Source organism: Anolis carolinensis, chromosome 2, assembly GCF_035594765.1.
Source record: "Anolis carolinensis isolate JA03-04 chromosome 2, rAnoCar3.1.pri, whole genome shotgun sequence".
In the NCBI taxonomy this organism is placed as follows: domain Eukaryota; kingdom Metazoa; phylum Chordata; class Lepidosauria; order Squamata; family Dactyloidae; genus Anolis; species Anolis carolinensis.
In genome coordinates, this window is record NC_085842.1 from 31,508,389 (window position 1) to 31,525,868 (window position 17,480).

General features: G+C 40.0%; 1 protein-coding gene and 1 non-coding gene across 2 annotated transcripts in view; both read left to right on the forward strand.

Moving 5' to 3' along the window:
• Positions 1–4,147: 4,147 nt before the first annotated feature.
• The window catches only part of LOC100563852 (L-amino-acid oxidase), a 30,034-nt gene continuing 16,701 nt past the window's right edge, over positions 4,148–17,480 (forward strand). Inside the window, exons 1-2 of the mRNA XM_062969341.1 lie at positions 4,148–4,385; positions 15,053–15,267. Of these exons, the coding sequence (XP_062825411.1) occupies positions 4,148–4,385; positions 15,053–15,267 (453 nt within the window). The remainder of the gene's footprint in view (positions 4,386–15,052; positions 15,268–17,480) is intronic.
• trnal-caa (transfer RNA leucine (anticodon CAA)) lies at positions 4,443–4,552 on the forward strand. Its single transcript has 2 exons — positions 4,443–4,480; positions 4,507–4,552. It is a non-coding gene; the product is annotated as a tRNA-Leu (tRNA).

Sequence of the window (17,480 nt, forward strand, 5' to 3'; positions counted from 1 at the left end):
TTTCATATATTTATAGCAGAAGGTAACTGATATTTTACTGGAGTTTACTGTGATTTACTGTAATTTACTAAAATTCTGGCACAAAAGGTGTTTGACCTTTTAGCCTGAGGCAAGAGATAACAACTCTCCTAATCCTTTCCTGAACCAGTGAATCACAAACAAAAGCACTCCCTTTTTGTTTAATGAAACCCCTTGTCTTTTCCCTTGGATTCTGGACTTTCCTTTGAAGCTTTATGAACTCATCCTGGACCTTTGGGTGGGTGGGAGTGGGCAATATGTTTTCTTGTTCTATGAATGTATTCTATGTATTCCTATATGTCTCCCTTCCCAAAATGCCTCATATATGAACTTTTAAAATATGAAATGTCACCTTGGCATGACCCCAGCGTTTCGTCATCAAGGCACATAATCACACATACTTAAAAGGTCTCAATCAAGACATTTTGCATGAACAATAAGGAATGGCTGTTCCCTTGAGCCTCGGAGCCTGGCCACTCAAGGTAGAGTGCCTTTAGACAGGATTACCACATTCCACTGGGGTAAAACCCTCCACCCTGGAAAGTGGAGATTACCCAAAACCGTCTCACTCCTTTGTCTACACACCTAGCTGATCCCACTGCCAAAAGCCTCACCCGTTTGTTTGAATATTCAGCCTTTAGGAAACTGGATTCTGGCGTTTCTGCCAGACACAGATGAATATTCCCACTTCTGCAGAACAATACAGTAGAGTCTCGCTTATCCAACATTCACTTATCCAACGTTCTGGATTATCCAATGCATTTTTATAGTCAATGTTTTCAATACATCGTGATATTTTGGTGCCAAATTTGTAAATACAGTAATTACTACATAGCATTACTGCGTATTGAACTACTTTTTCTGTCAAATTTGTTGTATAACATGATGTTTGGGTGCTTAATTTGTAAAATCATAACCTAATTTGATGTTTAATAGGCTTTTCCTTCATCCCTCCTTATTATCCAACATATTCGCTTATCCAACATTCTGCCGGCCCGTTTATGTTGGATAAGTGAGTCTCTACTGTATTTGGTTGGCTTGAGAACCCCAGGGAATCTCGCCAGTCATTACATCCTCCATGAATCACTTAAATCCACTCAAAAACCATCCCCGGTTCATTGTTTCCCGCCCGGCCCGCCTCCCTGCTCCTGACTGGCCGAGGGGCCAAAATGGCACTAGCTTTCTGATTGGTCGGCGCGCCTCTGCCTCCCCCCTCCCACTGTTAGCAACAACCAATCAGCGTGAGGCCTGTCTGAAGGGGCCACCCCGTTTTTATGTTATAAAAAGTGTTGTAATGTGTTATGTGACATGTCACTTCGGCGAATGATTGCGTTTTGACATCCGCGTCAGCTGACTCGAACAAATATCAACTCGGTCATCTCTCTTCACGGCTCTAGGGTGAGATTATTGGGGGAACGGGGCAAATTGATCTGTAGCGCCTCCCGCTTGCCAGGATTTTCGAACCTGCAACCAGAAGGCATTGAGTCTCCCTAATTCAGAGGAAAACCCCTAAATTTTGGCTCGATAACAATGTGGCAGCTAAAAAAGCCAATGGGATTTTGGCCTGCATAAATAGGAGTCTAGTGTCCAGATCCAGGGAAGTCATGCTACCCCTCTATTCCGCCTTGGTCAGACCACACCTGGAATCACACTGCGTCCAATTCTGGGCACCACAATTGAAGGGGATGTTGACAAGCTGGAATGTGTCCAGAGGAGGGAGACTAAAATGATCAAGGGTCTGGAGAACAAGCCCTATGAGGAGCATCTTTAAAAGCTTGGCATGTTTAGCCTGCAGAAGAGAAGGCTGGGAGGAGACATGATGAGGGCCATGTATAAAGATGTGAGGCGAAGTCATACGGAGGAGGGAGCAAGCTTGTTTTCTACTGCCCTGGAGACTAGGACACAGTACAACGGCTTCAAACTACAGGAAAGGAGATTCCACATGAGCATCAAGAAGAACCTCCTCACCATGAGAGCTGTTCAGTAGTGGAACTCTCTGCCCCAGAGTGTGGTGGAGGCTCCTTCTTTGGAGGCTTTTAAACAGCGGCTAGATGGCCATCTGTCGCTGCTTTGAATGAGATTTTCCTGCTTCTTGGCAGGGGGTTGGAATGAATGGCCCACAAGGTCTCTTCCAACTCTATGATTCTATAAATACATATAGAACAATGCAAATAGCTTAAAACATAGCTTTCCAAACATTTCCTGCCTTGAGGAGAGGCAGGTAAGAAATAAAATTATTATTATTCACACTTTTTAGACATGCATTTCAAAACTCAATAATAATAATAATAATAATAATAATAATAATAATAATAATTTTATTTCTTACCAGCCTCTCCTTGTGGCTTGAGGTGGGTTACAGAATAATTAAAACACATAAACATTGTAAAAATTCCACAAATACACATATTAAAATGTGTTTTTTATAAAAAATAAAAATTAAAACTTATTTCTATGTAATACATATTAAAATACACAGAACAGAGATTAAACACAGGACACGAGTTTAAAATTCATGCTTTAAACTGGCTGAATAATTCTGTTTTATTTGCAAGCCAGAGGTGAAACCAACCCCTTATAAGAGACATGAATATATACATACATTGTAATAACAAAATGAGTGGGGATGCAACATATCTCATGAAAACTTTCATTTATATTAAAAATATATGATTTATATATAGAAACACACTAATGTATTGTGACAGTTTGGAGAGCTCTGCATTACTATATATATACAGTAGAGTCTCACTTATCCAACATAAACGGGGCTGGCAGAATGTTGGATAAGCAAAAAGGCTGGATAATAAGGAGGGATTAAAGAAATGCCTATTAAACATCAAATTATGTTATGATTTTACAAATTAAGAACCATGTTTTACAACAAATTAACAGATGAAGCAGTTCAATACACAGTAAGGTTATGTAGTAATTACTGTATTTATGAATTTAGCACCAAAACATTGCAATGTATTGAAAACATTGACTACAAAACACTGACTACTAAAAGGCGGATTGTGTTGGATAATACAGAACGTTGGATAAGCAAGGGTTGGATAAGCGAGACTCTACTGTATATATATAATTAATTAAACAAAGCATTATGTTAAAACCATTAAACATTAAAAATATTAATATGTATCATCCCAATTAAAACGGCCAATCACACCGCCTTTGAAAAACCGAGTCTCATCTTCTATATATATAAATGAGTGATGGCATCATAACGACCAACAAAACTACAGGCCCCCCAACCTCGAAATTTGACAACACAAGCCATCATCCACGCCTCTAGGTTGATACAACAAAAAGAAAAGAAAAATGAAGTCCTAATTAGAGGGAAAGGAATAATTGTTTTTATCCAATTGCTGCCAGTTAGAGGACTAATCTCTGCACATTTGGTCTCCTAGCAACCAACTCAGCCCAAGGGACAGGCAGATTTAGGCCTAATTTAGGCCTCTTCCACAGATCTAGTTGGTTTATAAATGTGCAATGGCGGATAAATGGCGGATATCTGGGGACAAAAGACCAAACAGAGAGGCCCATCCTGATTTAATGTCTCTTTTGGAAATCTCTCCTAACTTGTGCCTCTTTCCACATAAAAGGGTGCTGCTGCACTGGAGAATTAATGCAGTTTGACACCATTTTAACTGCCATGGTCTACAGCTATGGAATCCTGGGGGTTTTATGTAGCGAAGCAGGATTCCACTGAATTGAGCTCTGGCAGTTAAACTGTATTAGACGCATTCTTACAGATAGTCTTTAAAAAATACAGTAGAGTCTCACTTATCCAACACTCGCTTATCCAACGTTCTGGATTATCCAACGCATTTTTGGAGACAATGTTTTCAATATATCATGATATTTTGGTCCTAAATTCATAAATACAGTAATTACTACATAGCATTACTGCGTATTGAACTACTTTTTCTGCCAAATTTGTTGTCTAACATGATGTTTTGGTGCTTAATTTGTAAAATCATAACCTAATTTGATGTTTAATAGGCTTTTCCTTAATGCCTCCTTATTATCCAACATATTTGCTTATCCAACATTCTGCCGTCCCGTTTATGTTGGATAAGTGAGACTCTACTGTACTGCTTTCCTCTGGAACCTTTACACATGGGCAATGCAAAGAAACATTGTGCGCATGCGCCTTACTGTCTCCAAGGCCCACCAGAGGGAGCAGCCGAGGCCAATGAAAGAACAGAAGAATCTTGAAGGGAGGGGGCGAGAAGGGGATAAGTGGGCGGGGCTTCCCGCTTTGCGGAACGCTGATAGGCCCAGCGTCTGTGACAGGCAAAGAGTAAATCGAAAGGGAAACATCTCGGTGTTGAAGATACAAATAGGCAAGCGCGCGTGCGCATGTATTGTATTAGCATATTCGTAATGAGAACAGGACCAGGAACAAACTGAGCGGCAGTGTCAGGATGGCCGAGTGGTCTAAGGCGCCAGACTCAAGGCTTCTTCCCTTCCCAGCTCTGGGTGTTCTGGTCTCCGAATGGAGGCGTGGGTTCAAATCCCACTTCTGACACATCCCTTTTTTTAAAAAAAAACTTTTAAAATTATGTTTACTTCTCTCTCTTGGTAGTTATTAGGGAAAGCAAACTTTCTCGGGCCCCTTTCACACAGCTAAATAAAATCCCACATTATCTGCTTTGAACTGGAATATATATGGCAGTGTGGACTCAGATACTCCAGTTCAAAGCAGATATTGTGGGATTTTTTATATACAGTAGTGTCTCACTTATCCAACATAAACGGGCTGGCAGAACGTTGGATAAGCGAATATGTTGGATAATAAGGAGAGATTAAGGAGAAGCCTATTAAACATCAAATTAAGTTATGATTTTATAAATTAAGCACCAAAACATCATGTTATACAACAAATCTGGCAGAAAAAGTAGTTCAATACGCAGTAATGCTACGTAGTAATTAGTGTATTTATGAATTTCGCACCAAAATATCATGATATATTGAAAACATTGACTACAAAAATGCGTTGGATAATCCAGAACGTTGGATAAGTGAGTGTTGGATAAGTGAGACTCTACTTATATATATGTCTGTGTGGAAGGAATTGAAAGACACCGTGAACTTCAAGACTTCTAAATCTTTTGGCCGTGCGGTGGAATTGTAAGACATGTTTCAGTGCAGATCAGACATGCATCTACATGTAGAATTAATGCAACTTGATCCCACTTTAACTCTAGCTCAATGCTATGAAATCCTGGGAGTTATAGTTTGGCGGGGCACCAGCACTCTTTGGTAGAGAAGGCTAAAGATTTTGTAAACCTACCATTCCCAGGAATCCATAGCACTAAGCCAGCACAGTTAAAGTGGTGTCAAACTGCATTAATTCTACAGTGTAGATGCAGCCAGGTCTTTCCCTTCTAAGTCGCTTTGGTGCTCATTCTTTTCTGCGGATTGATGCATAAAATAATTTTTTTTTCTTTTCAAAAGTACATTGTAAATTTCCACGCATTGATTTTAGCTACCAATTAGGAATGCATGGGATTGCAAGATGAGTATCCTGATCCTATTGTATATTGGGTTGTTGTATGTTTTCTGGGCTGTATGGCCATGTTCCAGAAGCATTTTCTCCTGACGTTTTGCCCACATCTATGGCAGGCATCCTCAGAGGTTGTGAGGTCTGTTGGAAACTAGGCAAGTGGGGTTTATATATCTGTGGAATAATGTCCAGGGTGGGAGAAAGAACTCTTGTCTGCTTGAGGCAAGTTTGAATGTAGCGATTGGCCACCTTGGTTAGCATTGAATAGCCTTTGTTGGGAGGTATTAGCTGGCCCTGATTGTTTCCTGTCTGGAATCCTCCTGTTTTCTGAGTGTGGCTCTTTATTTACTGTCCTGATTTTAGAGTTTTTAAATACTGGTAATAAAGAGCAACACTCAGAAAACAGGGGAATTCCAGACAGGAAACAATCTCGGCCAGACAACACCTACAACAAAGGATTCCCCCAGGCAGGAAGCAGCCAGACTTTGAAGCTGCAAGGCCATTCAATGCTGATTAAGATGGCCAGTTCCAACATTCACACTGGCCTCAAGCAGACAAGAGTACTTTCTCCCACCCTGGACCTTCCACAGATATATAAACCCCACTTGCCTGATTTCCAACAGATCTCACAACCTCTGAGGATGCCTGCCATAGATGTGGGTGAAACATCAGGAGAGAATGCTTCTGGAACATTTATTTATTTACTACATTTATATCCTGCTCTTCTCACCCTGAAGGGGACTCAGAGCGGCTTACAAATCAAATGAATATACAATATATTATTAGCATAGAACAATATAAGCGTTAAGTTACTATATTGTACTATATCATTATATGGTAATATTATTAGTAATATTACATTTAATATATAATATATAATTAATATTATTATATTATATTATATTATTAGTAGTATAATATTGTATTCCATTATAATATTATTATCAATATTATATGTATATACAATATATTATATATTCATAAATTATTATAAATTGTGTGTGTGGCCATACAGCCCAGAAATTCACAGCAACCCAATTTCTAGCATTTTCAGCATTTTGAATATAGAATTACACAATGAGATTCTCAATAAGCTTTGGTGACTTAATGACAATCTCATGAATTTTATAGGGCTGTCTTAGGCAAGGAATACTCAACAAAGAGTTTCCCAATTCCTTCCTCTGAAATATAACCTACAGCACCTAGCATTCATTGGCAGCAGTCTCCCATCCAGGTAACTAACCAAGATTAACTAAGATCACTTTTCAGGATCCAATAGGATCTGATGCCTTTAGGTATTTAGGCCACTCTGCTTTGGTGAGCTACGCCATTCTGGAAGCAAACCGACACTAGCTAACAAAGGTTTTCTGAAACATTTTACAAAACAAACTGTGCCCTTTATGCTTCTCACTGAAAGCGATGCTCAGTGCCATCCTCATCCACAGTGCCACCTGTTATATCTTAACATGAGAGTGTAAACTTGCCAATTATTTTGTCTTTTTTCTTTTGCTTAGCTCCTGCTTGAACTCACTGAAATGTAATCGGGATTAATACAAGAAAAAATACTAAGGTAAGGCACCGCTTTGAAATAAAGTTTATATATCTCCTTTGTACCGTATTAGCAGGCCTGGGAGGGAAGTGGAGAAGGAAATGTTCATAGAATCATAGAATTGGAAGAGACCCTCAAGGGCCATCCAGTCCAGCCCCATTCTGACATGCAGGAAGACACAATCAAAGTGCTCCTGACAGATGGCCATCCAGCCTCTGCTTTTAAATCTCCAGAGATGGGAGCTCCATCTCATTCATATTCCAATGTCAAACAGCAATTACCGTCAGGAAGTTTTACCTAACATTTAGGTGAAATCTTTTTTCCATCCATTTGAATCCATCGCTTTGTTGTATTAAAAGGTCTTCAGCCTTCTCTGCTGGTGCCTCACCAAACAACAGCTCTCACTATTCCATAGCATTGATCCAGGTCAGTTATAATGGTGTCAAATTGCATTGATTCTACACTGTAGAGCAGGCATGGGCAAACTTCAGCCCTCCAGATGTTTTGGACTTCAACTCCCACAATTCCTAACAGCCTACCAGCTGTTAGGAATTGTGGGAGTTGAAGTCCAAAACACCTGGAGGGCTGAAGTTTGACCACACCTACTGTAGATGTACCCTTAGGATTTTGATTTCTTGATTGCAAATACCCTTCCATCTTGACATTTCCCCAGGGAAAAGAAAGACATGATAGGGAAACACTGTAGGGTTAGGAAGGGATAACTTGATCCCTGTGCTGTGTGAATATGGCAAAGCAATTGCACAATTAAAAGCTTCCCAAATATTTGTCATGTTTCCCAGTGACAGGTCTCATCTGTCATCACCCACAGCTGGGTTTCTTTCTTCGATCGATAAAGAAAAAAAGAATTTCACCTGCAAAGCATCCACACCCATTTCCACACCTTTTTTTCTATTCAGATCTGGACGACAAGGCATTATTTTTCTATCACATCCATATTTCGACAGACACCCTTTGAAAGGAAAAACAATAGAGCGTCCTTCTGTTTAGAAGCAGGGATCGCAGAAGTTTGCGTTTTTACTGATGATAGCAATCTTGCTGTTTGTGTCACACAGTCCCTCCCCTGCATTTCACATAACTGAGTGACAATTTATTGTCGAAGGCTTTCATGGCCGTAATCACTGGGTTGCTGTGCATTTTCCAGACTGTATGACCATGTTTCAGAAGCATTCTCTCCTGACATTTTGCCTGCATCTCTGGCAAGCATCCTCAGAGGATGTGAGGTCTGTTGGAAACTTGGAAAGTGGGATATATATATATGTACGTATATATCCCACTTTCCACGTTTCCAACAGACCTCACAATCTCTGAGAATGCCTACCACACACACACACACAAACACACTCATACACACACACACACACCCTGCTTTCCTAGTTTCCAACAATCCTCACAACCTCTGAGGATGCTTGCCATAGATGCAGGCAAAACGTCAGGAGAGAATGCTTCTGGAACATGGCCATACAGCCCAGAAAATGTACAGCAACTCTGAGTGACAGTTGTTCAGATGGAATTGCTCATTTATTTAGTTGATTTCTATTCTTCTTTTCTCCTAAATGGGACTCCTAGGGTGCAGCAACGCTGTAGAATGAATACAGTTTGATACCACTTTAAATACCATGGTTCCCAGCATTCCATAGCATTGATCTAAAATGATGTCAAACTGCATTCACCCTACAATGTAGATGCACCCCAAGATTCAGTTTCCTGCTGTGGACCACCAGATCCTCCAAGCATAGAATGAAAAATTCCTTGAAATTTGCTTTAAACTTCCACTCTATGTCTAACTTTTGTTTTGTGTATTTTAATATGTATTTTATGGAACTATGTTCATTCTACAGAGTGTTTTTAAATTATTATGTGTTTTGATTATGCATTTTAGCAATGTTGTAACCCACTTCATGAGGAGAGTCAGGTAAGAAATAAAATTATTATTATTATTGTCATCATCATCATCATCATCATCATCATCACATCATTTATATTTCTTCTCTTTTTGCTTGTGCATTTTTAAAAGCTCGCTAGTAGTTATATTTTCCTCATTAGGGAAATTCTGTTCCACGATTTCACGCATTTTGTGTTAACATCGAGGTGGAGAAATGTGGCTTTCCAAAAGTCTTTGGGATGTAACGCCTATCATCCCATAGTTGGCTATGCTAAGCAGGGCTGATGGAAGTTGTTGGCCAAAAAATAAGACCTGAAATAGAGCCAAATCTAGGGGCGGATCTCATTTCCTTGATTGTGACTTTATGTATAATTTGCATGGAAGATGAAAGAGGAAGAGAAAGGGGTGATTATGAAATTATAGGATTCTCCATTGTCGTTCATGATCTGGGTATATATTAGGGTTTTTTTTTTAATTGGCTTCCAATACTTGGTAGAAGAAGAACTTCTTCTAAGCGAGGCTTCTAAAGGAAACTACATGGATATCCTCTGTAAGTAATACTTTGCTTGGAAAAGTATCGCTGAGGCTGAATTTACATTGCCATATAGTGCAATCTGGAACAGCCTTATATGGTCAGTGTAGACCCATATAGTGGGTCATATAGTGGGTTTGTTGAACTCTGTTATGTGGGTCTATACCAAACAGCTTCAAACTGCATTCTCCAGTCTGAGATTACAGCTTGATTTTTCACTTTTTTTCCATCATACTATCACTGCTGAGGGTGCATCTGCACTGTAGATTGAATGCAGTTTAACCCCACTTTTAACTCCCATGGTTCAATACCATGGAATCCTGGAATTTGGAGTTTGATAATTTGTAACATTCTGTCAGAAAAGACTGAAATGTAAAACTACAACTCCCTTAATTCTATAGCAATGATCGATGGTAGTTAAAGTGGTGTAAAACTTCCTCCAAGCTACAGTGACTGTAGATGCATCTTCAGTCTTCAGCAGTCAAGTACTGTATATGTGTGTGTGTGTGTGTGTGTATATATCCCAAATGTATCAGTGTTAGTCTCTGTTTAAAAAATAATAGAATTTTGGAGTTCCTTCAAAACCATCATCCCAACTAGATTTGATTCATAGGATCAATGGAGGATCTATTACTGTTGACTTACCTATTTCCTATTAATTCAGTTGACCGGCCAGGTCTAGTTGGGATGAACAGTGGTGGGATGCAGAGCATAGTTTTTGAGGTGCTCCGGGACTTTGCTATTTTTTGCTATTTGTTTTATTCCAGTTAGAATTACCACCTGCAAAATTCTTACAGCATTTCATTTTCATGAACTGCAACCCACAACATTTCACGAAGTGGTTCATGCTATCATTAATTTCCTATTCTTTAAGTTGCCATAAGAGTTTTCATTTTTTCAAACAAAGATCTCTCTCCCCCCCCCCCCCCCAGGTAAAATTTTCAAAAGTGTGAATACCTTTGGCAAAAGTAAAAATGCTACACTTTGGTTTGCTAGTTAATTACTGCATTGCAATGGAAGCGGCAATAGTGGTAGGTGTGCTGAATATTAACTGTATTTCTTATCAACATTTTCCTAATTGAGCAACACGATGTTGAAAAGGGAAGAGTCTTAACTGGGGCTGTGTTTTGCACACTTACTTGCTGGAAATATACTATAACAAGACAGGCACCTCTGTGCCATTAAATCTGGAAGTGGATTGTGGTCAATCTTTTGTTCTAAAAAGCCTGATCTGTCATTGGAAAAAAAGAGATAATAAAAGTGGAAGCTTTAGTTTGCCGTGTTTCTTTTATAATTGATACTTTGTAGGTGCATGCCTTTTGTCTTTGACCTTCTTACTTTTACATCTTGGTGTGTGCTGTGTGTATTGAGATCTCTCTGTGTTTGTGTGTCAGGAGAGATGTCAGCTTGGTGATTCTTCCCTCTCTTTTGAATCCTAAAAGAGATGGGGACAATTAGTGTAGCTCAGACCCTGTTGTTTACTATTAAAAAATGTAGGTATTATTTTTGTAAATAGACCTTTTGTGATTTTAAAGACTGAACTCCGGATCTTTGCCTCCTAAGCTCTAAATTCTTTACAGCCACATGGCACTTCACACTCTGCTTGCTGTGAGTTGAATGCTCAACTATAAGTATCCCGTTCTTGCATATTTTGGATGCTCTTCTGCTTTGGGTAGTTTTCCCTAACACCCAGAAAATTCCTAACACTTTTCACATCCACAAAGCTTCCTTACTGAGCACTGAACAGATAAACATTGTATAATTGATGGTTTTGTTCTTTGGTACTTAATTTATTTTATTTATTTAAAATAGTTGTACCCTACCTTTCTCCGTGTGCGGATTCAAGGTGGCTTTCAACATAAAAACGTTCAAATTCCAACAATTAAAATTTGTAAACAACAATAAAAATATGGCAAAAACATACATCAATTAAAACAATAAAATTATAATGTGTCACTGTCTTTCAAGTAAACTCCAACTTTTGGCAATTCTAGGCTTGTTTTTTATTCAGAGGTGGTTTGTTCTTGCCTTTCTCTAAGGCTGAGAGAGTGTGCCTTGGTTTCTGTGGCTGAATGAAGATTTGAACTCTGAGCTCTCAGGGTGCATTTACACAATAGAATTAATACAGACTGACACCACATTAACTGCCATCGCTCAATGCTATGCATGGAAGTTATGGTTTTACCAGGTCCTGAGCCTTCACTGTCAAAGAGTGCTGGTGCCTCACCAAACTACAACTCCCATGATTCCATAGTATTGAGCCATGGCAGTTAAACTGCGGACAAGAGGCTCCCACTGGGCACAATAGGAAGAAATTGAATGGTTTCCCATTGGAAAGAGGGTTAGGAAAGGCTACACTTTATCACCCTATCTAACTTGCATACCAAACATATGGAGGCATCCTATTTCTAGGGTTGCCATTAGTCAAAGCAAAAAGCAATCTTATTATCTAAAATTAAGCTGTTTGTTCATTTATTGTAAGTAAGCGTCATAATAAAAGTCCAGTTTTGTACATTTAGTTCCTTTTGGCAGTGTATGGCCCCATGCCTGTATAAGCGCAACCAAGAAAAAACAGTGTTTCGCAAGGGTAAAAAGTAGTTTGGTGCTTGTTTACATTTTAGTTGAGTAAAGGCAGTCTTGTGGCAGCAAGTTCCATAGATTCATGTCCCAAAGAGTAGGTGGGTGGTGTTCCGTCTCCCAGGAGTTTGATTTTACAAGCTGCCCATAGTTATAGAAATGGTAGCACCTGTTTGCATTTGTTCCAGGGTTGCTGCAGATTCTGCAGCACCCTGATAGTTAGCTATTAGCAGAGTTTGTAGCCAGCTCAGCAAAGTCTTTGCTGCTTGCAGCTTGCAAATGTATCTATTTGTTCTGGGGAAAGAAGGCTCCATTTTGAGAAGCCTCTTGCCTTCTAGACTGAAGAAGAATGTGCTTGTGTGGCCAAGCCAGGCCAACTCTGACAAAGCCATCGTAAGTATTGACCTGCCTTTAAAACCAGTGCCGAGCATAGATAGGGAAAGACCTGTTCTTTCTAAAATAGTAGCTTAGCACTGGGGCAGAGAACATCTCCAGATTTCTTTGCCACTGGAAGAAGCCCTACCAACTTCGCCTCAAAAACTAGCTTTGAGCTTAGATAGTTATAGACCTTTTTGATAGCAGCTCAGGGCTAGGGTAAAGAGGATCTCAGGATCTCTTCGCCTTTGGTGGAAGTTAACCCAGCAACTAAAGGGGAAAAGCAAGAAAGGAACATCTGCAAGGTTTTATAAGTTGACTGTTTATATTTGCAACCTTAATTACATGTGCCAAGTCTGCCAAGGACTTTGTGAAAATAAAATTTTGTTTGATTGTTCAACTTAGAGTGCCTTTGGTTACTGGGATTTCCAGAGCTTCTAAGTAAGGCCCCCATAGTTCACCTGGGCAAAGGAAGAAGCACATCTTAAAGCTTTAAAAGGTGCCTGGGTGTGACGGCATAGGTGGGTCTAGATCAGGGGTCCCCAAACTAAGGCCCGTGGGCCGGGTGCGGCCCTCCGAGGTCATTTACCTGGCTCCTGCCCTCAGTGTTAGACTTAGGCTCGCCCAAAGTCTGAAATGACTTGAAGGCACACGACAATAACAATCCTAATTAACTTGACTATCTCATTGGCCAGAAGCAGGTTCACATTTCCCATTAAAATCCTGATAGATTTATGTTGGTTAAAATTTTTCTTATTTTTAAATATTGTATTGTTCTTTCATTGTTGTTGTTGGGGTTTTTTTGCACTACAAATATGACATGTGCAGTGTGCATAAGAATTTGTTCTTTTTTTTTAAATGATAATTCGGCCCCTCAACAATCTGAAGGATTGTGGACTGGCCCTCTGCTTAAAAAGTTTGAGGACCCCTGGTATAGATACTGCCAAATCAGTGGGTTTGGGGAGCTAGAGATGACAGAACAAATTGTATTATATGAAACACAGTCCCTAAGGAAGAATCACATAGGGTGGCAGGATAATGACTGTGATGATTCTACAAAGGGCACCATGGTTTTCACAAAGACTTTTGCTCAAGGTTTTAGTTGTGGTATCTTTAACCTTAATTGCAACCTTTTTCAAAGTTTAAATAAACCCTTCACTTGGAAGGCTCTAGGAAATGCAAACTCAGCCACAACCTTTGCCTTTGAGCCAGAGTGCAATTCAGGACCATGTGCCCTTTGTATTTAATGTGCAGGTTTTATAGAAGGCAAATAGGGTCAGCTGAGCAACCAGTAATTAGCAGGAGGGGTGGGGAAATGTAACCCATTCCTCTTTTGCTATGAGGACATATCCTCTTCCACACCTGAAATTTGTGGGTGGAGGAAATCTCTCTTTAACTGATCTACCATTCCTAGGAATCGACATGTGATGAAAGTGACTTTACTCCAATTTGCCTTGGAATTTCCCACGGACCCCAAACTGGGGCAATATCCACCCATATTTATTTTGTGCCAGAGTAGTGATATAGTAGTATAGTAGCAACTGAGTATTAAAACCATGATTTGAATGCGTGCTAGTTGAATATACAGTAGAGTCTCACTTATCGAACATAAACAGGCCAGAAAAACATTGGATAAGCAAAAATGAAGGTTGGGTTGCTGATCTGCAAGCTTCCAGGTTCGAATCCCACCCAGGGAGAGCGTGGGTGAGCTCCCTCTATCAGCTTCAGCTCCATGTGGGGACATGAGAGAAGCCTCCCACAAGGATGATAAAACATCAAAACATCCGGGTGTCCCCTGGGCAACGTTCTTGCAGGCGGCCCATTCTCTCACACCAGAAGCAACTTGCAGTTTCTGAAGTCACTCCTGACATGGAAAAAAAGCAAAAATGTTGGATAATAAGGAGGGATTAAGGAAAAGCCTATTAGACGTCTAATTATGTTATGATTTTACAAATTAAGCACCAAAACATCATGCTTTACAACAAATTGACAGAAAAAGCTGTTCAATACATGGTAACGTTGTGTAGTAATTACTGTATTTACTAATTTAGCACCAAAACATCGCAATGTATTGAAAACATTGACTACAAAAACACTGACTACTAAAATATTGACTACAAATAAAGATAGAATTGCTGCCTAGAGAAATAGCTGTGGATCCGGGCGGGAGGCAGACTGCGTTGGATAACACAGAACGTTGGATGAGCAAAGGTTGGATAAGCGAGATTCTACTGTAGTTAAGAATTCAGTTCCTAAGAGGGTAAATACATGTGTTCCAGTTTCTCGTAAGCAGACTGATAACTTTTCAAGCTGTTTCCTTCCCGAATATGAAGACATTTGCAAATTTGAGATGTTTTTATAAGAATGAATTTAGGCTAAATTTTTCACTCTTGTGAAAATATATCACTCTTTTTTGTTGCCTCAATAGTTTTTGAGCAAGAATACAAATTGCCAGATATATACATGATTAAATGTCACAAATGAACCAAAAGAAAACTAAGGTAAGCATGGATGAGCAAAATCCACAGCAAATGAACACACAGGGAAATACAGAACTAATATATATTTTCCTTGTGTTTTGCCCAGTACTCTCCTCGCTGCTGGTCTTCGTTACGCTGCAAAATTGTGCTGGTGATATTAGTCCACTGGAAGAATGTTTCAAGGAGGCCGACTATGATGAATTCCTAGAGATAATAAGGAATGGTCTGGAGAAGACATCACACCCAAAGCATGTGGTGATTGTGGGCGCAGGCATGGCAGGGCTCACTGCAGCCTACACTCTCCTAGAAGCTGGCCACAAAGTAAGTCACTCTTCCAGACAGCTTTAGCCACTTTCTTGCAGAAAATCATAACCATAAGAGGGCTGATGATTCCAGTATTAGATGGATTAAACCTTGAAGGAACTAGCCAAAATGCTGAATCCACACCATCCTTTGTAAGACCCACACGTTTGATAACCCCTTTAAAAAGGTAAAGTAAAGGTTTTCCCCTGACGCTAAGTCCAGTCATGTCTGACTCTGGGGGTTTAGTGCTCATCTCCATTTCTTAGCCGAAGAGCCAGCGTTGTCCGTAGACACCTCCTAGGTCATGTGGCCAGCATGACTACATGGAGCGCCATTAAAGTGTAGACTAAAACCTAGGCTGCAACTACACTGTTAAATTAATGTGATTTGCCATCATTTTAACTGGCGTGGCTCAATATTAGGGAACCATGGAAGTCTTTAGTCTTCTCTGCAGAAGAGTGCTGATGTTCCATCATAGATCCTAGGATTCCATAGAATTGACTCATGGCAATTATTGTGGTTTTCAAATGCATTAATTCTACAGTGTAATACACTTGAAGTGCCAATCAATCTAATGCGTCAATCCTCAAAGAGACTTCTAATTTGGTTCCCCTCACAAAGCATTGGGTCTGCTGGTTAACAACCATGGCAATTAAAGTGATGTCTAACTGCATTAATTTGAAAGTGTAGATGCAACCCCAGAGTGGATTCACAACTCCACTGACAACAGAACTACCCAAGTACATATTGTGTTCTATCCACATCTGATGAACCACATTTGGAGGATCCTAAGCAGAGCTTGAAGAAGTTACTTTTGAGTTAAATGCTCAAGGTTTCCAAGCAAGAATGACTACCTTTTTGGAGTTGTAGTCTAAAAGCTTTCCCATGCTCTGCCCTTAAGATCTTAATCACATCTGGCAGTGTGCTAGTACTTTGCAGGCGGTTTGCAAGGATGTATTAAGTCATTCCTTGCACACTATTATACTAGTCATTATGCATCATGGTTTGATATTACCTTACATATTACCTACCTTGATATGGACTTCCTCCATTTAGGAAGGAAGTCTGTGAAACGACAGTACCTTTGTCCATGGGCACAATACCTTGCACAATGCCTTTGCCCATGGGCACAAGAGCAGTTGGAGGGCACCAGGTCCTGATGACTGTTTTCATGTTGGTTTGTTGACTGGTTTGATGTTGGGGTATATTTAAGCACTGTCCCGTTGCCTTCTTGCTTCTGAGGAGGAAGGAGCAGTCTTTTTTCGCTATATACTACTTGTACATCTACACTGGCAGAAATTTATGTTCCATCAGCAGTTGAATGGGATTTTGGCCAGTTTCTCCAGCAATCATGAAAAGTTACGTATTTGTGATAAACACTCTGAAAACACCTCGAAAGTGCCTGGGGCATGGGGAGGATATGGCTAGCAATGTGGTTAAGGTTACCAAGCCAAAGTCAACACTCTGGGGAATTAACAAAGTACAGAAAGTACTATTATGAAGCCAACCCATGTAAATATTTGAAAACAGCTTGAAAACAGAAATAAAACTATCTACAGATCCACTAAGAAAATCCAGCAATTGATACATTCATCAAAGGACAAGAGGCATCCTCTCACTTCTGCAGGAATTTACCGTATACCATGCAGCTGTGAACAAGTCTCCATAGGGATCACCAAACGCAGCAGCATTGCCCAGACATGAATCAAGGAACATGGAAGGCACTGCAGACTAATCCAAACAGAGAAATCAACCATAGCAGAGCACCTGATGAACCAACCTAGACACAGCGTATTACTTGAGAACACAGAAATGCTGGACCACTCTAACAACCACCATGTCAGACTACACAGAGAAGCCATTGAAATCCACAAGCATGTGGACAATTTCAACAGAAAGGAGGAAACCATGAAAATGAACAAAATTGGCTACCAGTATTTTTAAAACTCTAAAATCAGGACAGTAAATAAAGAACAATACTCAGAAAACAGGGAAATTCCAGACAGAAGACAATCAGGGCCAGTTAACACTTCCCAACAAAGGATTCCCCAGGCAGGAAGCAGCCAGGCTTTGTAGCTGTAAGGCCATTCAATGCTAATCAAGGTGGCCAATTGCAACATTCACACTTCCCTCAAACAGACAAGAGTTCTTTCTCCCACCCTGGACCTTTCACAAATAAATAAACCTCACTTGCCTAGTTTCCAGCAGACCTCACAACCTCTAAGGATGCC